Source organism: Nematolebias whitei, chromosome 7 (genome assembly GCF_014905685.2).
Source record: "Nematolebias whitei isolate Nwh7 chromosome 7, NemWhi1, whole genome shotgun sequence".
In the NCBI taxonomy this organism is placed as follows: Eukaryota; Metazoa; Chordata; class Actinopteri; order Cyprinodontiformes; family Rivulidae; genus Nematolebias; species Nematolebias whitei.
In genome coordinates, this window is record NC_056504.1 from 3,101,613 (window position 1) to 3,122,841 (window position 21,229).

General features: G+C 41.1%; 1 protein-coding gene across 1 annotated transcript in view; it reads right to left on the bottom strand.

Moving 5' to 3' along the window:
* etnk2 (ethanolamine kinase 2) overlaps nt 1–11,657 on the bottom strand; it is a 32,347-nt gene extending 20,690 nt beyond the window's left edge. The window contains exons 1-4 of the mRNA XM_037678543.1: nt 11,501–11,657; nt 9,351–9,488; nt 9,127–9,248; nt 6,054–6,194 (exon numbers count right to left, since the gene is read on the bottom strand). Coding sequence (XP_037534471.1) covers nt 6,054–6,194; nt 9,127–9,248; nt 9,351–9,488; nt 11,501–11,647 — 548 coding nt within the window. The 5' untranslated portion in view covers nt 11,648–11,657. The remainder of the gene's footprint in view (nt 1–6,053; nt 6,195–9,126; nt 9,249–9,350; nt 9,489–11,500) is intronic.
* Nucleotides 11,658–21,229: the final 9,572 nt, after the last annotated feature.

A 21,229-nucleotide genomic window follows, 5' to 3' on the forward strand; every position in this document is an offset into this window, starting at 1 on the left:
TCTTTCATCTGAAAGACTTCTTCAGTCTGAGGAGCTTATTCAGCTCATAGCTGTTTATATAAGACTGAGCTGAATAAGCGCCTCAGACTGAAGAAGTCTTTCAGATGAAAGAAGAAACTTTTCTACATTTTTGTTTGTTTGTTTTTTGAATGTCCAGAGGACCAGACTTAACTTTTTCAGATTTAAATATAGATGTTTTTGTAGAATCTGGTTCATCAGATTTAATTCAGTTCTGTTTATTTATAAAGCACCAAGTCACAACAGAAGTCGTCTCAGGAACTGAACAGAAACATTCATATATAAAAATAATATTTTAATATTTATCTGAGGAGCAGACTGCTTTGAGTTGAACTCATCACAGAACTCTCATTAGCAGGACTTGGATTCTGGACACGCCTCCAGAATCGATCCTAAAGTGCAGGTGCAGATCCAGGCTGAGCAGGACTGAGCTGAGCCAGGCTGAGCAGAGCCAGGCTGAGCTGAGCCAGGCTGAGCTGAGCCAGGCTGAGCTGAGCCAGGCTGAGCAGGGCTGATTAGGGGCAGTGCAAAAAGGGCATTTGTGTCACTGTCGTGACTTGTCTGACACACGTTTCTCAGCAGGACCTGAGCAGCCTCAGGTCTGGAGTAGACTGCTGCTGTCTTACAGTAGGACCGTACAGCAGAGTTTGCTCTGGTTTACTTGCCTTGGCAGGGTGCTCATATCTTCCGCGATTTTTGTTGACGAGGTGACGAGGGGGGGGGGGGGGGGTCGGAGATGAATATATCTCTGTGTTGCACTTTTTGTGTGTGTTTGTGTGGGAGGGGATGGCTCGGTGTGAGGGAAATGGAACTCTACCTCTGTAGCTTTTTAGCTAGCGCGTCTGTGTTGCACGGCACTAGCTTTGCACTTTACACCTCTAAGTTGTTGAAAATCATAGCCCCTGTTTGTGTGAACACTTGTAAAACTGTTCTAGGTCTTGCACATTAATTTGTTGGTCATCTCCACCCACATCATACCCACTTTGTTTCCACCTTGGCAGCCGCCTCAACTCTGCAGGAGTAAACATTTGAAATGAAGATGGTGGAGAGTTTTGACCAGTTTCCCCATCACTTGATTTAATATTAATGATGTTTGGGACTTGCACATTGGGGCATGAAGCCTCAGATGTTTCTGTTATAATGAGAGCTCCTGCAGGTGGATGAAAACTGCAGTTGCTCTAGAATTACATAAATTAAGTAGAAACGCTTCATAAGTCCAGTTTGTTGTAAAAACAATCTGTATATGTTGCAAACTTTGTCTCAAGCGAGGAGACCGGACCCCTTTCAGTACCGACACTTCTTTAAGAATGCTGTTCACAAACTAGTCGGCAACAGCTGCAGACCAGTGGGATGCTAGTTTGAACACAATCTTAATCTTTAAAACCTTAACAGTTCAGTCAATCACTACTTTAAAAACATTTACACCACAGTTTACTTTGCATTACTTTTACTATTATGCAATGGAAACACCTTCGGATTAGACTTCCACTGAGCCTGTTCAAAACTACAGGTAAGATTTGTTCCTAATCTTTTTCTAGAACCCCACTTTAAAATGTCTGAACTATACCTTTAAGTGTCCTCTAAGTGAAATTGGGCCCCGAGTTAAAAGAGCGAGTTAGTGTTTCTGAGCAGAGTCCTGAACGGACTCTAATGGACTTATGGAGCCTAATCCACAGTAAACCTGACAGGACACAGCCCTCCTCTGAAGACTGATCTCAGAGCTCACCCTCAGCTCATCACTCTTTAGCTGCTTGTAGGGAGCTTGTTACTGACTGTCCTGTTAGCAAAATATCTAATGAATCAATTAATAGATTTTAAAGAAACGTTGGGAAACTATTCACTGGGTAAACCTCTCCAAATGACTAACTTTCAGGCACACTCTCTTCAAGATGGCCACCACAGCAAGGCACTCTTTGCAACACAAAAACAGCTGAATATGTGAAAAATGTCTTCGGTCGCTGAGACTAATCCCCAACATGTGCTTTGAGCACGAAGTGATTAAATGAGAACTGTTTAAAACAAGCATTACTTATTGGAATCAAACCTTTGTTAGCAAAATTTCTCAGACATCAATGGACAAATCTGAATGAAACTGGAAGTACACGTACAACTGTTAAACTCAACCCAGATCAAGACGACAGCCACAATTAGCTGAGCGTAGAAAACATTGCATCGGCTTTAACGTCTTAAGAAACTGAGCTAAAATGTAGTTTAGAGTGCAACTCACATGTCAAGCGCACAAATCTTTGCTTCAAATGTAGCAATAATCATTGTTTATCTCAAACTACTAGATGGTCTTTCATGAATTTTAAACTAGAATTAAATAGCTGTATATCTACAACCCAATTCAAGATGGCTGCCACAGCTTATTGACCTTTTCTGTTTACACCAAAATGGCTAAAACTTGTGAATTTTACAGACTATCATAAAATTTGATATGGTAGTAGCTGAGAGTTATTAACAACACATACTCCAAGTTCCAACAGATCATGTGAATAATCAAAAATATTATATTAAAATGCAGTTATTTTCAAGGTTTGAGGAAAACAGCTATAGGTCTCATTTCTCAAGATCAAATTACTTTAGTTTAAAACTCCGTATTAATGTAGGTGAGTGACATGCATTCCTTGAAACAATGTTGAGTTTTTAATAAACTACAGAGATAATTTTGTGCAGTGACAAATGTCGAAAGGTTTGTGTAAATGAGAAGCATTCTGTTACCAGGACACAAAGTCAAGTGATCCAGAGCTAAACAAACATCTGCTGCGTCAGAATCCCTAATCCACTCAGCTCTTATTGCTCCTTTTACATCAGACTCAGTCTGGTCTTCTTCAGGTCTCAGTCAGAACACGGGGAACAACACAGCACAATGACAGCTTTGCTAAAGGTTTTTAATGATGATGAAGCACTGGATGCTAAGGGTTACTGTGCTGCATTTATTTAGACCTGTCTACAGCTTTTGATACTGTACATCATGACATCTTATGTCATAAGATCTCAGAGATCGGTTCAGATCACACACACTGTTGGCTAGTTTTCCAACTATCTAACAGGTTAGAGGTAATGCGTACAACACAATGGTAGTTCGTCTAGCTATTTAGTGGCCACTAATGGTGTGCCACAAGGCTCAATTATAGGACACACTCATTTTACAATTTATGTATGTAATGTAGGACAAAAGCATTCCTGATGCCTCTTGGCATCTCTATGCTGACAATACAATTGTTTATTGTTGAGCTAACACTTGCCAAGGTTTTCCAGCTTCTACAGTCTGCATTTGACATCATTCATTCAGACTTATTCCATCTCCAACTGGTTCTAAATGCTGATATAACCAAAGGGACGTTGTTTTCCAACAGAAAGTCGGTGCTAGCAACTCTTCCTCCTGTCTCATACATGCATGGAGCTCCTACTAAGTTTGTGGACTCTTACAAATACTTGGGAATTTTAATTGATGCATATCTTTCTTTTATTCATCCATTCAACTTTTATTTAGACAGATAAGTCACATTGAGCCTAGAATACTCATTTACAAGTGAGATCTGTTCAGACAGACAAAAAGTAGTGAAACTGGACACATGTAGGAATTGGAGGCAAAAAAATCCCTATCAGACTTTTTCTTCTTGGCTGAGAAGAAAAACTCTAATATTAAAAAACACCTCGCACAAACAAGCACATAGTGACGTAGACATTCCACAGAGGAGGGAGAGCGGTGAGCAATGTCTTTGGAGGCTCTCGAGGGCACTGTAAGAGTTCTGATAAGGATGGAATAATCAACCACTTTCCTCCGGTGAGATCCGTAAACATTCTTGAGGGATGTGGAGGAATGCCAAGGACAAATCAAGAGGCCTGAAATGATGAATCAATGTTTAATCAGCTGGCTTCCTCTTTGTTATCAGTTGGAAATTCCTCGGGGGTGGTGGTGAACATCAGATCACATGTTCTCCAGGCGAATTCAGATAAGATGGCCTTCAAGGCCAGCCAGAGGAGCCAAATTCAGATAAACACACAGTTGTTTTAGGGACAGGCAGAGCTTAATGACATCTACCTTGAGTTGGTCCACTTGGTTCCAAAATGTCCAAATTACATGGCCACACCGATGGAACGTGCCTGAGTAAAATCCCCAAGATCTGATCCATTCTGCCCAAAGCATATGAGTCTGGGTACTCGAGGCACAAACCAAGCCTTCATAAAGGCAAGCAGCGTGATTTGCTGCCGACGACTTCCTTGATTGTAGATAAAACCAGAAACCAGCTGAATCCAAAGAGCAGGAAACAGTTATCATAAATCCAATTAAATATGCATCCTTAAAATCCACAGATGGCAGCAGAGAATAGACACATCATCAAGTCGATGGGATATCCAGCTGCGTGCGTGCCAACAGGGCAAATCGGCTCGCCTAAAGCCTGTCTTCTCTTCGAAAAAATGTTATCAATTGTGTCGAGGGACGAACTGATCAAATCAAGCCCATAATTATGGTTCGGAAGAAATGCAAGAGAGGCTCAGAAGCAGTTTCACAGACAGACAGAGCAGCAAAGCAAAGCGGAGAGGGAGGGGAGGGGAAAAGAGTCCGACCTCGACAAGCGCAAGTGAACCACATATTGAAAACTTGATAAAGTGAAATTAAAACTGGGTTTATTTTTCAGAAATAGATCTTGCTTAACTCTGAATGATAGAAAACACCTTGTAACTGCAACTTTCCTACCAGCCATTGACTCAGGTGACAATATTTACATGAATGCTGCTGCCAGCTGCTTGCAGATGTTGGATGTTGTCCACCATGGCACGCTAAGATTCATAACTGGTTGTAACTACCGTACCGTCACTGCACCCTGTACTCACTGGTCAGTTGGTCATCATTAGCTACACGTAGTCTCACACTGGTTCATGTTAATCTATAAATCCCTCCTTGGTCTGCTGCCTTCTTATATCTCCTCCCACTTGTCATGTCGTCAGTGCAGTTACAGCGTGCGCTCCCAGGCCATCATTACCTGCAGCGTTCTCTCAGTGCAGACTGAACTCGGCAGAAAGGCCTTTTCCTACTCAGCTCTTGCAACCTGGAACACCTGGCAACAAGATCTGAAGCTGTCCACTTTGACCTCTTTAAGGGATTTTAAACATTTGATAGGGTCACTAGAAAAATAGAAGCAAATGTTTTTCTTTTTAGTATTTTACCTTGTTTTTATGACACTTTGATTTTATTGTTTTATTACACTAGTTTTTTTAATTCATTTAATTGTTGTATATTCTTGTTTATTGTACTTTTTTGTTGTCTGTCTAAAAAAGGTAATCATGCTGTTAATCAGCATCTTGATATGCCACACCTGTGAGGTGGATGGATTACCCCAACAAAGGCTCACTAACCCAGATTTACACAAAGTTGTGAACAATATTTGAGAGAAAAAGTATATACATGGCATATACATGTGACACTTTAAAGTCACTACATTCATGCCACAGAATTTAACGTGACCGATAAGACTGAGGCAACCTGGAGTTGACGAGGATAAGGCTTCGATGCTGGTGTGTCAGACATGCAAAGAGAAGAGGCGTAGTTTTTATAGACAAGTCTCCAACATACTACTCAAAAGTAATGCAGATATGCAAAAAGGAGAAAAACGTTATAATATTTAAAGGTTTCATTGATGAAACTTCATTACTGATATGTTTTTAATTAAGTTTGGCTAAACTGCATAAGCAGTATCCAACAACGTTAAGTCTGGACTTCTTTTGGATGTAAAAGAAGTCTTAGTACATAATCAATCATACATTTATATTATGAGCACAGTTACATCTCCATTTTCCATTAAAACATCATCTTTACCAACAGAATGTGTTCAGTCAATTTTTAATTTAGCAAACTAACCCAAAGTGCTACACCACTGACCTACTGGGGTTCAGGGACAGTAACAGCTGTAGAACAAAGGAAACTCATTTTACAGCTACATTGACGTGCACTTCGTGAAACCTTTACATCACCAGAAACAGTCAACGCAGCTCCACAAATTAGAGTCAGCACAGGAGTGGGACGTCACCTGATGTTGGAGGCTTGTTCAGTGAACTCTGTGGCCACAAGAGAGAAATACTTCCTCATCGTGATCCAAAGGCTGGATTTGGGGATGCAGCCATTGTGGGCATGGATAGCATGGATGCGAGCCATTTCCCTGGCTATCAACCTGAGAGAAGGAGAAAAGAGCGGCTGGTCAACAAGACCACATTTCAAAGTATACTCACTACAAGAAGAGCATAACAAAAACTTCTTTGGTCTGCTATGATAACGTAGTACTGCTCCAAAGGACGTCACGCTTACAGACAAAGAAAGTGAGCAGTTGGTTAACTTGCCATGGCGAGGTGCTCATCTCATCCATGATTTTTGTTGATGGGGGGGACGGAGACATGTCTGAGCACAGCTTGTACCAAGTTTTTGAGCGAGGGCAGCGGGGGGGCATTCAGCATGAGGGAAGAGGCAGCTTTAGCTTTTTAGCTAGAGTGACTGTATTGCACGCCGCTAGCTTAGCGCTATGTCAGTGCCGGGGGTGGGGTCGGTTTGGTAGGTGGGGTGCTCAGTTCTGTTGACGGGTGGGGCACCCCGCTTGTATAATGGTGGGGAAACACTGGTGAGGGTTATAATCTATTTTAAGATGCATTGTATCACGGACATGAAAGATTCTGAATCAACTTTCAAATGTTAAAACAGATTTTGTTGACTATATTCTGCACAGCCACTTAATGAACGTTAGCAGCGTAGCTGCTGCTCAGTTCTGTTGGGCTTGTACAGGTTCTACTGGCCATGTCAAGTTATCGTAGCTTGTCTGGTATACCATACTTTACAGTGTATAAAGCGCACGTGACTATAGGCCACTCACACTAAATTTAAAAAGATAAATAATTTTGTACATATATTGCTTGTATACAAGCTGCAAGTGTTCACGTCGTAACATGAGCGGCAGCACAGCTACTGACAGATGTGCAGCTCTGGTTGTAGATCAACAATCAACCACCAGATGGCGTTTTATAAACTTTATCTTACTGTTCAACACACACATTCATTCAACCTTTATTTATACAGGTTAATCCCACTGATACAGGTTAATCCCACTGATACAGGTTAATCCCAGTGAAACACAGACAGAGTGAACCCCCCCGGTGTTCATGACAACTACCTCCCTCACTCATGGTTACTCTACTGAATGGCCGAACACAAACTAACACATGATAAACACATAAACTAGGCTAATAACAGACTAACCACTAAAAGAACAATGCTAAACAGCTAACTGAAATGATTAACATTGAACATAAATTATACCCATAATCCCTCCCTGAGACCATCTGACCACAATGGACCACAGAATGCTCCAGTATGTACCAGTAACATACACAAATATGTTAGTAATTCTTTTTGTGAACAGTGCTGGTAACACGGCTTATTTAGAAAAACTAGAGTAGCCTACCAGGAAGTCATTGATCACTGTATTTCTCCTGCTGCAAGAGGAGAAATACCCCCCGGTTTCATTGGTTCGACTGTGGCCTGTTCAGTCATTTCAATGGTCAGGTTTTTATTTATTTTCACCTTTATTTATACAGGGAGTCTCAATGAGTTACCAGGACCCACCCTCCAAGAGGGACGTGCATCGGGCAGTTATGCAAGTGCTCGAGTGTGATGATGCTAAATGTTTTTGGTGGCCTGAAGTGCGTCAGCAAGTCAGAAAAAGAAAAGAAAATAATTTAAATCCATAAATCAGCTGCAGCCAATGTTTAAGCTGCGGGGTTCAAAGCCTGTGCAAAAAGTAACGGCTTACAGACCAGAAAGTACAGTAGGCATGTTGTAATCGAGCCACGTTCTCATGTTCTCATTTAGATCCTGGAGAGCCAACACTTCCTGTTTGGTCAAGGCCCACCAGCATCTCTACTTCCTCAGAAAGCTGCGGACAGCTGGACTTGGGAGCTGTGTCCTCAGGAGCTTCTATCTCTGAGTGCAGAACGTTCCCTGCACCTGCATCGCCGTGTGGCACGGCAGCTGCACAGCTGCTGAAAGGACGGCTCTGCAGAGGGTGGTTAAGGCTGCACAGAAGACTGTGGGGAGCAGCCTTCCCACCACCTCAGACCTCTACACTTCACAATGCAGGGGGAGGGCGCTCTGCATCATGAAGGACTGCACTCATCCTGCACACAGTCTGTTCCAGCCCATTCCCTCAAGCAGGCAGCTGAGGAGCATTCAGAGCAAGACCACCAGGCTCAGAAACAGTTTCAGCTGTCAGAGTTCAAATTTCGTACCGTAAAACAGACAAATGTGAGCTGGTATGACAATAAAAATTACCTTGAGTCCTTATTTGGCACAACCATGTCTCCTCACATCTGTGCTAATTGTTGGACTGCAGCCTGGCATTGCTTTCTGATGGCATACATCATTGTGCAATCTTTATTAGCTATGGAAATTTATAATTCAGTGTTTATTTAAGGAAAAAAATGGTCAGTTTAATTTGAAAACTTCTGTTTATGTCTATGAAGTTTTACTTTTGTTTAGATGAACATCATAAGCTCACCTGCTGCCTCCTGATATTTATTCACAAAACTGATATTCAAGATGTGATAAGAATCCTTTAACTGCATCACTACTCTAACACGACTGTCATGAATTGTGTGGCGCCTAAATGTTCCAACCCCTCCACAAACTACTGAAATAAATCAAGCACACATCCTCCATACTTCCAAATCTGTAACGGACTACAAAATGGTCTAAAACTTGGCTATTCAACTGGTGGCCCGGGGGCCAAATCAAGCCCAACAGGGAGTTCAGTTTGGCCCACCAATGGGTTCATGTTTAAAAAAAAACTAGATTTGAAACCATAAAACAAACTTACCGGTACTTAATGACAATAACTGCTGGATGTCCAGCCCCTGAGCTCTTGGCTTTCAGTAACTGTGGCCGCCTGAACAATTTAGTTGAATAGCCCTGGTCTAGAAATATTTCAGACATGATTCCAGGATGGACCCTCCAATCATACAACCAGTGTGTAAAATTATCTGCAGAAAGCCGACACCAAAAAAGCTCGATCTACTCTTAACCAAACGTTTAAAAATATTACAACTGAGTTTAATTCTGACCGAAGCAAGGTTGGATCTCGAACATCCTGAGGCCGGAGAGCATCTCCCTGCATGAACTCATAGCAGATGCCATTTTGAAAAGTGCAGTAGAGGCGTGGAGCACAACCGTTAGCATGCAGCACCTGGAGACGAGGTCAGAGAGAGAGAGAGAATTTAGATCAGAGAGCTTATTCTGAAACATCCGATGATTCCCTGAGGTAAGCTCAACAACACATCAACTTTACCTGAAAGCTTCTGAGCTCATTATCTCTGTCCACAATTAGCTCTGTCTTGTTTCCATACACTCGGACCAGGACCACATCCTCAGGACTGTCATCCACATAGCAGCCCACTAGCTTGTTGGTGGTTCCATCAGTGAAAAACTGGAAGAGGAAGAACCGAAACATGAGTCCACATACTGCAGTGGCAGCACAAACATGACTGGTAATGGTCTTTAGACTGACCCACAATAGAGAATTAAGACTTACAGTACTGGTTACGGAGCAAGCAAAATGATCAACGTACTGGAATTACTGTTTATACTAGAACACTAGTGGGTTTTCTCTGGGTACTCTGGTTTCCTCCCACAGTACAATAACTTGCCTGTTAGGCTGCCTTCAGACCCAGGCCTCCCTTTCAAGAGATGTGACCTCAGCAGGTTGAAAAAGCTTCACAAATTAATAAATAAAACTCTTAATTTATTGTGTAGTTTTTCTAGATACCTTTCTATTGAACTTTTGTAATCAACGAACCTTCTTGGGTTTGTTCAGTCATACACTGAGATATAAATAAATTCCATCCATCCATGGATTATCTTTACTTGCTTCTTCCTTTTCGGGTTTGTTGAACCCAACTCTGCTGCACTGTATGGCAGGTGACATAATCAAGACAGAAAGGGACACCAAAGCATCCCAATCACCGGGTATGAAAGGGCTGCTGCTGCTGGTGGTAGAGCTTTTAAATAAACTTGCTTTTTTCTTAAACTGCCATTAGTGCCAAAAGAAGACTCGCAGATCTGACCTGCATGACATAAGGTGTCATAAAAAAAGTATGTGTACTCAGCATCATGCGAGCCTTCAGCCCTCAGATATCATCTCAGTGGAGAAGTTGTACTGGTGATTACATAATGCACAGCCTTTCTGACGCATGGTCTTAAAACTGATGAACAAACTGCTGGTAAAACCTTGATAGGATGCACAGCAATGTTTCTTTTATTTTTATCTTCTCCAACTAGAAAAACCACTCATTAACATAAAAATGGATGAAGAAACTCCTTTAACATCCACTGTTAAAAAACTACAGCCAAAATGATAAATTCTTGGTGCCTGCATCTCTGACGCTCACGTCTGACATTCCACACATGGTTGACCACAAAGACCGATGCACAGAAATCCCTGCTATGAGGGAACAGTCCTGTCCTTCAACAAGAACGATCCTAAACCACAATACACGCTAAAGATCTGCCATTGATACAGCCACAAAACGATAAGCTTGAACTCAGGCCCTGTCCACACGGTAACACCGCCTTTCCAAAATTATTGTTTTCCTCATAAACACGTCACAGTTAGTAGAAATGTTTATCCACACAGAAAATAATGCAAACGATAGCTGGTAACAAGTGTGTTACACACAGCCATCAGGTGTGTTACACACAGCCCTCAAGTGTGTTACACACAGCCATCAGGTGTGTTACACACAGCCATCAGGTGTGTTACACACAGCCATCAAGTGTGTTACACACAGCCCTCAAGTGTGTTACACACAGCCCTCAAGTGTGTTACACACAGCCATCAGGTGTGTTACACACAGCCATCAGGTGTGTTACACACAGCCATCAGGTGTATTACAAACACACCTGATGGCTGTGTGCTCCTGGAAATGACAGATTTCCAGATGATTGTGAAAATGCTGCACCTGGCAACAGGTGACTGCTGTTTAGCCAGAGACCAGTTTGAATCCACTCTGGTGACCACCTGACCCAGTCCGTCGCAGGTTGTAAGTTGGTGCTTTAATCTTTGTATCTGTGTGGAGCAGCTTGACAGCAGACACCAGGCTGCAGCAAGAACAGCTAGAGGTCCATGCACTGTCTGCAGAATCACTGCATTTCACTGTGTGAGTCAAAGTGGAGGAGCAGGTGAAGGACGGCTGCTCCTCTGAACTTCAGCTGTTTTCTTGTCTAGTTTCAACAAACAGCTGAAATTCAGAGCAGCTTTAGGTTTTGAAGGGTTCAGCTTGTTGACAGTGAAACTGACAGCATGTGGGGGGGAAGTGAAGCTGGTGGTGCAGGGTTTGTTAAACACATGGACTTGTTTCCACGGCCTCGTCCTGCTCGTGCGTACAGCTGTCAGTCTCAGCTAGCCCAACTAGCATTCAGCTAGTTTCGTGGAAGTTTTACCTTCGTGTTGACGCTGCTCGGCTCCCACGACGGTCTCAGTTCCTTAATGAGCTGTAAAGCTCCCTCCGTCACGTTGTGTTCATCCACAAACACGTGGATTTTCCTGATTACCGGCGAGCCGACGGGCACATGTATCTGCGTCTCCATCCTGCGGCAGTTTGCTCTGAAACCGTCACCTCCGCGCTCTTCACGCAAATGTCTACAAACTGAATCATTCAAGAGAAGTTGATGCTTTTTAGCTGGTTAAATAATGTCAGACACCGAAGTTTTCCTCCACACACTTCTCTCTGTGTCTTCAAAACAAGGATAGTAGCGTTGAACATTACCAGTGCACGAGCTGCCTGCTGTGGATGCTCTTCGAGCTGTACCGTTTCCTCCCACTAAGCTCCGCCCACCTGGGGATCATCCGAGACGCACGACTTTTTCCGAGCGTGTCCGAGGGTTTCCGAGCGTGTCCGAGGGTTTCCGAGGGTTTCCGGGTTGAGCCGATCCACAGTGAAACTCTTATTTTACCCGAAATATCTCGTTTTAGTTGAGTACTCTAAAGAACTCGACCAACAAAGACAGCAGTTAATTAAGCAGACAAGAACAAATGTTCTTATCGCTCGCGCTGGAAAACCCAAGGCAGAAAAAAATCCCCCCCCCCCCCCCCGCCGTGCATTCATTCAACCTTTATTTACAATCCAACATTTTTCAGTCAGGTCATCTGGACAGTTTTTTTTTTGTGTGTGTGCTGAAACATTTCACCTTCCATCCAGAAGGCTTCATCAGCCAAGGAAACACACAACACAAAACTGATTCTTCCCCCAAACCCTCTATACCTGGATTAGTGAGCATGGACTTTGTTGGTTTATTTATGCAGGTTAGTCCCATTGACTCTAGAGGACTCATTTACAAGAGACCTGATTTTAACAAAGAATGATGACAACAGTGGACAATCATAAAATAAAGCTTATAAATTGATAAGAACAAATGAAAGAAAATGGCGTAAAAAAACCCCGAAACAAAAACAGCTAGATCGTAAAGCAATGTATAATATTAAAAACAGGAACATGTCTGCTTTGGTTATTGCCATAAACTTTGAGTTTGAGTTTAACTTTATTGAACGTAGTATAATATAAGAATTAACAAAGTTATATAAAAAGAAAATAAATTTAAAACAAAAGCAAGCTGAATTAAAAGGAACAGTAATATAGTATATTTATAATAATAATAATAATGCATTTTATTTGAAGGAGCTTTTCAAAACACTCAAGGTCACCGAACAAGAAATACAAAGACAATAAAACAATAAAATACAGATATCAATAAAATCAACTGCTAATAATGATAAAATACATAATGACATTAAACAGAATAAGCAAGTTTGAAAAAGTGAGTTTTAATGTTGGATTTAAATGAGAGCAAAGAATCAGAATTACGGATGTGCTGTGGAAGAGAGTCCCAGGAGGTGTAACGCAGAGATGGAGAGGGAGGAGCCAAGACTTGGGGCAGGTGTGTAACAGATAAGAAGATCAGCGAGGTACAGAGGTGCCAAGTTATGGAGAGCTCTGAAAGTGAGGAGGAGAACCTTGAAGTCGATGTGATATTTTATGGGTAACCAGTGAAGATGTTTCAGGACGGGCTGATGCGTTCCTTGGACCTAGTTCTGGTGATGATCTGAGCAGCTGTGTTTTGAACACGCTGGAGTTTAGGGATGATTTTGAGAGGAGGATCTGAGAGGAGCGAGTTACAGTAGACTAATGGAGAGGTGACTGGAGCATTGATCAGGATGTCTGTGCTGGTGGGGGTACGGACTGAACGGAGACGGTCGATGTTTCGAAGATGAAAATATGCAGACCGAGTGATGTTAGTGACGTGAGAGTCAAAAGATAAAGGATGACACCCACACTCAGCTGTAGGGGAGGGAGAACCTGTGGAACCATCAACTTTATTGAACTTATTGTTACACCCACCCCTCTTACATCTACAGTATCATCCAGTAATTTACTATTCATGGTAACTTGGTCATAACATTTGTTTTTTAGTTAGTATTTTATATGTCCATATCTATAACTGGCATGCATTCATATTCACATGCCATATGATCACGCATCAATAACTTTTGAACATGTTAAAATTCTTTCTAGATCAATATACCAGGATGCAGTAATAACTGATAAATTCATTAAATGTTAACAGTATTGATTATAGCAGTATTATTTCCCACATTGATATGCAGTGATGACCATCTTCTTAAATGATGTTTTATGTTTTATGTTTGCACCGTGCTTGATTTCCATGATCCAACCGTTCCACAGCTTCACCCCACGTACTGATGTGCAAAACATTTTTCTTGTGGTTCTAAATTCTAAAGTTTTAAATTCACCTTTTTCCCTTGAGTTTTAAAGTCCTTCCTGTTTTGAAAAAAGCTTTGAATGTTTCTTGTAAGAAATCATTTTTGCTTTAAACAAGATAACAGCTGTTTGTAATTCCACCATGTCAACAAATTTTAGCAGCTTAGATTTTATGAATGGTGCGTATGATCCAAATAACCGACCTTATTGATTACTCTTATGGCTCCTTTTTGCAACGTTATTAATACCATACCACTTTATTTATAGAGCACTTAAAACAGCAACACTGTTCAGTGATTTGTAGACATACATCAGTATTTTGAACTGGATTCGAAAGTGAACTGGTAACCAGTGCAGGGAGGCCAAAACTGGTGTAATGTGCTCTCTTTTGCCTGTACTGGTTAAAAATCAGGCTGCTGCATTCTGGACCAGTTGTAGTCGTGCAATGGAGGTCTGACTGATACCAAACAGGAGTGAAACCACAACATATTCTCAATCCGGGGTTAATGACCAGCCAACCATAATGCTGGTGACCATCTTATCACCAGCAAACTAGTTGGTCCACTAAAGGAGTGCACTGCTTAGTGGGGACAACAGTTGACTTGGGACTCCCAAGTCAATCTAACTTTTTGATTAGCTGTGCCCACCGATGACGGGGTGTTAATTTGTCGTGAAAGTAATTGTTTTTCCAACTCCCCCAATATTTAGTGTTTTGTTGTTTTATTACTTATTTTGTGTTTTGCAAGATTCTTCTTTATTTTTAATGTTTATTTTTATTTGTTTATTTATTTTTATGGTCTCGTGCTTTAGTAATGCTTGCTTACTATTTAATGTACAGCAATTTTGCCAACATCTGTTGATTTGAATTTAATTTATTTTTTTTTGTAAATAAACTTGAACTTAAAATGTGCCTAGTACTTTGAGATAATTTACTAACGTTCAGCCAGAATGGATTCTAAAAGTTATGGCGAGGTTTAAGGCACAAATCTCACAGAAGTCAGTCAGTTGTAGATCAGCTTCTTACCACATCAAACCAGTTTTAATAAAATCTGCCCAGTGGTTCATGAGATATTTTCTTTATTGTACAGACAAAAATAAATAAATAAAATAAACTCTGGCATCAGCAAATACACTTCCCTTTGCTTTCAGTGGCAGGTGATAATGAGTAGTCAAACTAAAAGCTTCCAGCTGACTAACAGCTACTTCTATCTGTTCAGGACCCAGTGGGATGTGATGTACAGTCAGACTTGTCTCTCTTCAGACCTGTAGCCACATGTCCCATGCACTCCACCTCATCTTCACCTTGGCTTGTCACTCAGGTATGTGATGATAAGCTGTGTTTACAGTCAAGCGGTGACCTCAGTGGTGTTTAAGCGGCGTACCAGCCTATGTCATGACCGAGCTGAGGTGGCTCAAAGGTAAACCACCACACCCTCGTCCTCAGTACCCCAGGAATGAGGAAATGTTTACATATTCACAAACTGCAAAGGTTTTACAAAGTTGGACACACACACACACACACACACACACACACACACACAATATAAATCATATCGGCAGTGAAAGAAAAAATTCCGAACCCATTTCCTCTCAAAGCTAATTAAAGGGTGATGTTGACACACACATCTGTCACACTCTATAGTTCACATAAACAGAATAAACTGAGGACACATATTTTTTCTATGTGACTGTTTGCTTTATACACAATAAAAAGGTTGACGTACACTCAAAATACATGTAGGTCGATTTCGCAAGTCTCATAGGTTTTTTTTTTTACCAGGGGGCCAATTTACACGTGTAGCTTGAAGTGATAGTGATCTACAAGGTGGGGAGGGGCAGGGCCAGATTAACTCTTCAATGTAACCTGGGCAACAATCTTCAAGGGCCCCATCATCACGACCCAGAATCACCATAATCTGTCAAAATACAGAATAAATTAACACAGTAAATATACTTCAAATTCTATCAAGTGTATTTTGATGTTTAAAAATCCAAATGCTCATAGAACTATAAATGCTTTGTCCTCTTGTTGATGCAAATCATAAAGACAGAGTTAAGTTGAACGCACCTTGAACACCATACGACACCATGTGTACTTGTTTAGCAACATGTTGGCCAATGGTGTCAGAAGCATTTGTAATGGGGGGGGGGGGGGGGGGGGGTGCTGGGAATCCTCCCCCAGAAAATTTTGAATAAAGTAGATGTCATTTCCTGCATTCTGGTGCATTTTAACAGTTGTTAAACGTCTAGTTTAACCTACATAAGTAAGCACTTGATTCAGTAACTATTTTAGAGCTAATGGCACAACAAGAAGTAACCTGACCAACAGCTGATTCAATGGATTAAAATTATTATATATTCAAAGGTGATGATTTGATGCCCACATTAAAACTAAATAACTGTAACTTAGTTGACTTCAAATGTAATAAGATTATCAATGAATGTTTGAGACAAAGGATTTACTGATTATAACAAAGATTCCTTCAAGAAACCTTTTTTTTCATTCAACCTTTATTTCTACAGGTAAATCCCATTGAGCCTCGAGGACTCATTTACAAGAGAGACCTGATTTCAACAAATGATGACAACAATGGACAACAGCAACAACAATAAACAATTGTAAAAAATCATACAGATTTTTTTTTTTTTTTACAAATAAGATGGCAAAAAGAGTAACAAAAACAGTTAGATTCTAAGGTGAATGTAGAAAACTAAAAACAGGAACATGTCTGCATTGGTCCCTGCCAGGAGTCCAACAGATTCTTAAAGACATTTAGAGAGGTCAAAGGTCAAGAGCTTCAGATCTTTTTGTAAGATATTCCAGGAAACAGGAGCGGAGTAGGAGAAGGTCCTTTTGTCTAGTTCAGTCCTCACTGAGGGAACACTGCAGGTAATGATGTCCTGAGAGCGCACGCTGTAGCTGCACTCACACAGAGACATGTAGGAGGAGATGTATGAAGGCAGCAGACCAGGAAGTGATTTAAAGATGAAGATGTACCAGTGGGAGAGTCTATGTGAAGTTAATGATGTCCAGTTAACCAGTGAATACTGGGTGCAGTGGTGGGTACGGTAGTTACAGCCAGTTATGAATCTTAGTGCACCATGATAGACAGCATCCAACATCTGCAGCATCCAACATCTGCAGCATCCAACATCTGCAGGGTTCTTGTAGGAGCGTTCATGTAAATAATGTCACCATAATCATTTGAGGGAAGGAAAGTCACAGATACAAGGTGTTTCCTAACATTCAGGGTTAGACAGGATTTGTTTCTGAAAAAGAAACCCAGTTTAACTTCCAGTTTCTTTACCAAGTTTTCCACATGGAGCTTAAAAGAGAGATGAGAGTCGACCAAGATACCCAAATATTTATAGGAATCAACAGACTCAATGGGGACACCATTTGAGGATAAAATCGGAGGAAGATCTGCTGGGACCAACTTCCTATTTGAAAAAAACATCCCTTTGGTTTTGTCGGCATTTAGGACAAGTTTGAGGTGGAACAAATCTGTCTGGATGATGTTGAATGCAGAATTCAAAAGCTGGAAAGCTTTAGCAACAGTTTTAGCTCGACAATAAACAACTGTGTCATCAGCATAGAAATGTATGGATGCATCAGGGATGTTTTTACCTACATTACCTATATATATTGTAAAGAGGGTGGGTCCTAAGACTGAGCCTTGTGGTACACCATTGTTGACTGTTAAATAACTGGAGGAAGTACCATTATGTTGAACACATTGCCTCCGGTCTGAAAGATAGTTAGAGAACTAACCAATAGTGTGTTCTGAGAAACTGATTTCTGAGCGTTTATGACACAAGATGTTCTGATCCACAGTGTCAGAATCTTTAGACAGGTCTAAGAAAAGTGCAGCACAATAATCCTTAGCATTCAGTGCTTTAACAACGTCATTAAGAACCTTCAGTGAAGCAGTGGTTGTGCTGTGTAGCGACTCCACCCCCCGTTTTTTTTTTTTTGATGATCACAGCGGTAGATGTTAAATCCATTGATTGCCAGGTCATTATTCAGTACAGATTTGTTGAGCCAGGTTTCAGAGATGAAGATTACATCTGCCCCAGAAGACCTTACCAGAATTTTCAAGGCATCAAGTTTTATCAGAAGGCTACGTGTTTTTACATGCAGAAAATGAAGTCCTGACATGTTTTTAAAGTCATTTGGTGTGCTGTAATTAGTGTGTGTGTGTGTGTGTGTGTGTGGGGGGGGGGGGGGGGGGTCAAGGGTTGGGCTGAATGCCTGAGAGCAGTAACAACATTATTATCAGACATTTTCTTGAGTTTTTCATGACTGATGTGTAATTACAGGAGTTAACAGTGTGACAGTTAGCCCCCATAATCGAACCATGAGAAACATTAATGAAGATGTGATCATTCAGAACCCAAAAACAGTGAAAGTTGCAGTGATGGACAGATCCAGGTGTATTAACAAGATTCAGTGACTCCAGATAATATAAGAACTGAAAATAGTGACAGTAATATGAATGGTGCAGAAAAGTTTCAGACCATAAAGCATCACAAATCAAATGGACAAACAAATCTGACGAGGTGGCCCAACTGCAGTTTGAGTTGGACTGAGGGGGGCTCCGGCCCCCCTGCGAAGATGGATGGATGCTCCCATGGGAAACAGAAGCTGGGTCCAGAATCAACAGGCAGAAACAGAAACAGATAATTAACCTCCCAGTATAAATCATAAAACCAGAATGACTTCTGCTCATTCTAAATTTGTCAAATGGTCTAAATCTCCTAAAGTGAAGGAGAATCATTTTAAATAATAAATAAGATATATCCTGTAGCCATGTTTCTGCAAAGAAGATTTAAATTTGATGTTGATTTATGTGTCTTTTGTAAATCACAAGATGAATCCCTCGAACATTTTTGTTTAATGTCAATACAAAGTGTTTGTTCAGACATCAGAAACTGGATTAATCTCAAACTTAACATTCCTTCTTTTCATGCTGATGCTGTTTTACTTTATGTGGATAACTGAAGCTCAGCTTTCTCTGATGCCATAAATAAAGTCGTACTTATAGCAAAGTATCACATTCACTGTAGTAAGAGGAGGGATAATGATAATAAGCCTTCCTTCCTGTTTTATGAATGATTTTAGGTCATACTATTCTTCATTAAGTAGATTAAAAACTGCAAAACTGCTAGAATCATCTCACAACACATACAACATTGTTATAATTAAAACAAGAAGTTTTTCATATAGTCGCGCTCCTTTGTTTTATATTTATTAATTTTTTCATGTTTATTTTTTCTCTTTCATTATTTTGTGAAATGTAGTTATGACACCCTTGATGAGTTTTTATTTGTATATTGTTGCATTGTTCTGTTTTGTGTTGTTAATAAAGTTCTAGAAAAAAAACCCTGATAGGCTTGTCAGCAGGTTAGTGCCCTGATGGCCACTTGTTGTTCAGAGAGCGGAGTGATACTAGCAATAAATGCACTGTAAAAGGGGGACAGTTGAACATGGAAGCCTCCATCCCTGTTTAACCAGTATCTTGTGTATTTTACCCGTCCATTGTTAAAAAGGGGTGGAGCCTCCGTGTTCAACTGTCCTGCTCTTACAGTACAGTCATTGCTAGTATCACTCAGCCCTCTGTGAATAGCAAGCAGCCATCAGGGCACTAATGATCGTTAGGCTGATGGTCCTCTTTTATCATGTGAACAGCTGGTTCTGTCTGTCCACAACAAACTGGCTGATCCACCATAAGAAGGGGCTATTTATGAGACTGAGTTTGTTGCAGCTCCTCAGACTGAAGAAGTCCTTTGGATAAAAGCCCAAACATTTCAACAAGAAGAATCTGTCCAGAGGACCTGACTTTTTCAGAGTGTAGCCCACACGTCCAATAAAGGTCACACCACCCAATCAAGCCAAAATAGACAATTTATTAGTGGATCAATGTGGCACTCTAATTCTCAACCATTACAACCAGCGCTACTCGTATGTTCCACAAGGTTCCACAAGCCTACATTTCAAAAGAGAAGCTGACAAAACTAAGTGAAAAAAACCTACAAACGTCAGGTTCCCACAGCACTACACATGAGGACGGGTCAGGCTTCCTAGACTTAAAGACTTGTGGCTATAAGTTACATCTGGTGTCACACAGTGGGGTGGCTAAAAAAGACAAACAAAACAAAGATGAAAGTAATTAGTCTGTCCTTACAGTCTACAGGTCATGCAAGGCCCGGCAGACCACCAAAAAACTATCCATTAAACTCAACTCATAAAGGACAGCAGGAAACAGTACATCTGAAACTATACACATCAAAATCCATTAACAACTCGACAGTTCCATATACAATTTGTTTTAATAGTCGTTAAAATACAATATATAAAAAACAATAAACTTTATACCAGACACGCTGTCACGCCCACATGCAGAAGGATGATGTAGAAAACAACTTAAAATATGGTGGCCACACTGCAACATCCATACAAACAACACATTAGGAGAGATACCTGCACTGTTTTCACACGGGTGTAGGGTTCTAAGGGCTAGGTTGTAGCTGCCCTTGACTACAATATATTTACAACACAGACAATCTCCATAATTATTACAAATAGCAGGTGGCCCCTAGGTACAACTAATCCCGTGCGAATAGGGCTCATGATAAACATGTGATTCCTTACCACACACCACAACAGCAGAAGCACAATCATCAGAGCTCTGACGAACATTTCTGACCAGGCCACACCTACTCCTTTATCTACTTGCCTTTCAATGTTGTGACTTGGTGCTATATAAATAAACTGAACTGAACTGAATTGAATCAGTGAGGTGGAGCACCAACAGGTGCCACTGGTTACATCCCTCCCCTTCAAAATGCATCGGTGACCCAACGATGAACAAACACAAAAACACTTCAATTCATTCTTTCACTTCAGAAAGCACCGACTTGGGCAGACTGGGTTAGAATGCTGCCCAGCAATTTTCCTTGAAGATCTACAGGGTTCTTTTGGGACATTTTCTACATCCAACTCATCTTCCTGGGAAGAAAGAGACAGTGTTGCACTGTATTCAGAATCTAAAGACCCAGGCCCAAAGCTCCACGGGTGGGTTCCACAAGATCATTAAAAATGACCCTAGATACATTTCCGACCCGTTCAACATGGTCCGTTCCCTGCAGCTCTGTGTGATCCTCCCAGCTCACCATTTCCTCAATCCTCTCATAGATTCCCCCGCTCCAGGCTCAGGAATACTTCTCAAGGCAGCTCTATGCACCTGATGAAGTGGCTCACCCTGGCCCAAAGTTGCAGTTGAATACATCATACCTCTCCCAGGGGGCGGACGCACTACCTCATGTGGTGTAGAGCCGGAGTATTCAATTATAATTTGAAGAGGTCCAGTCAGAGAAAATTTCATGAGGCCAA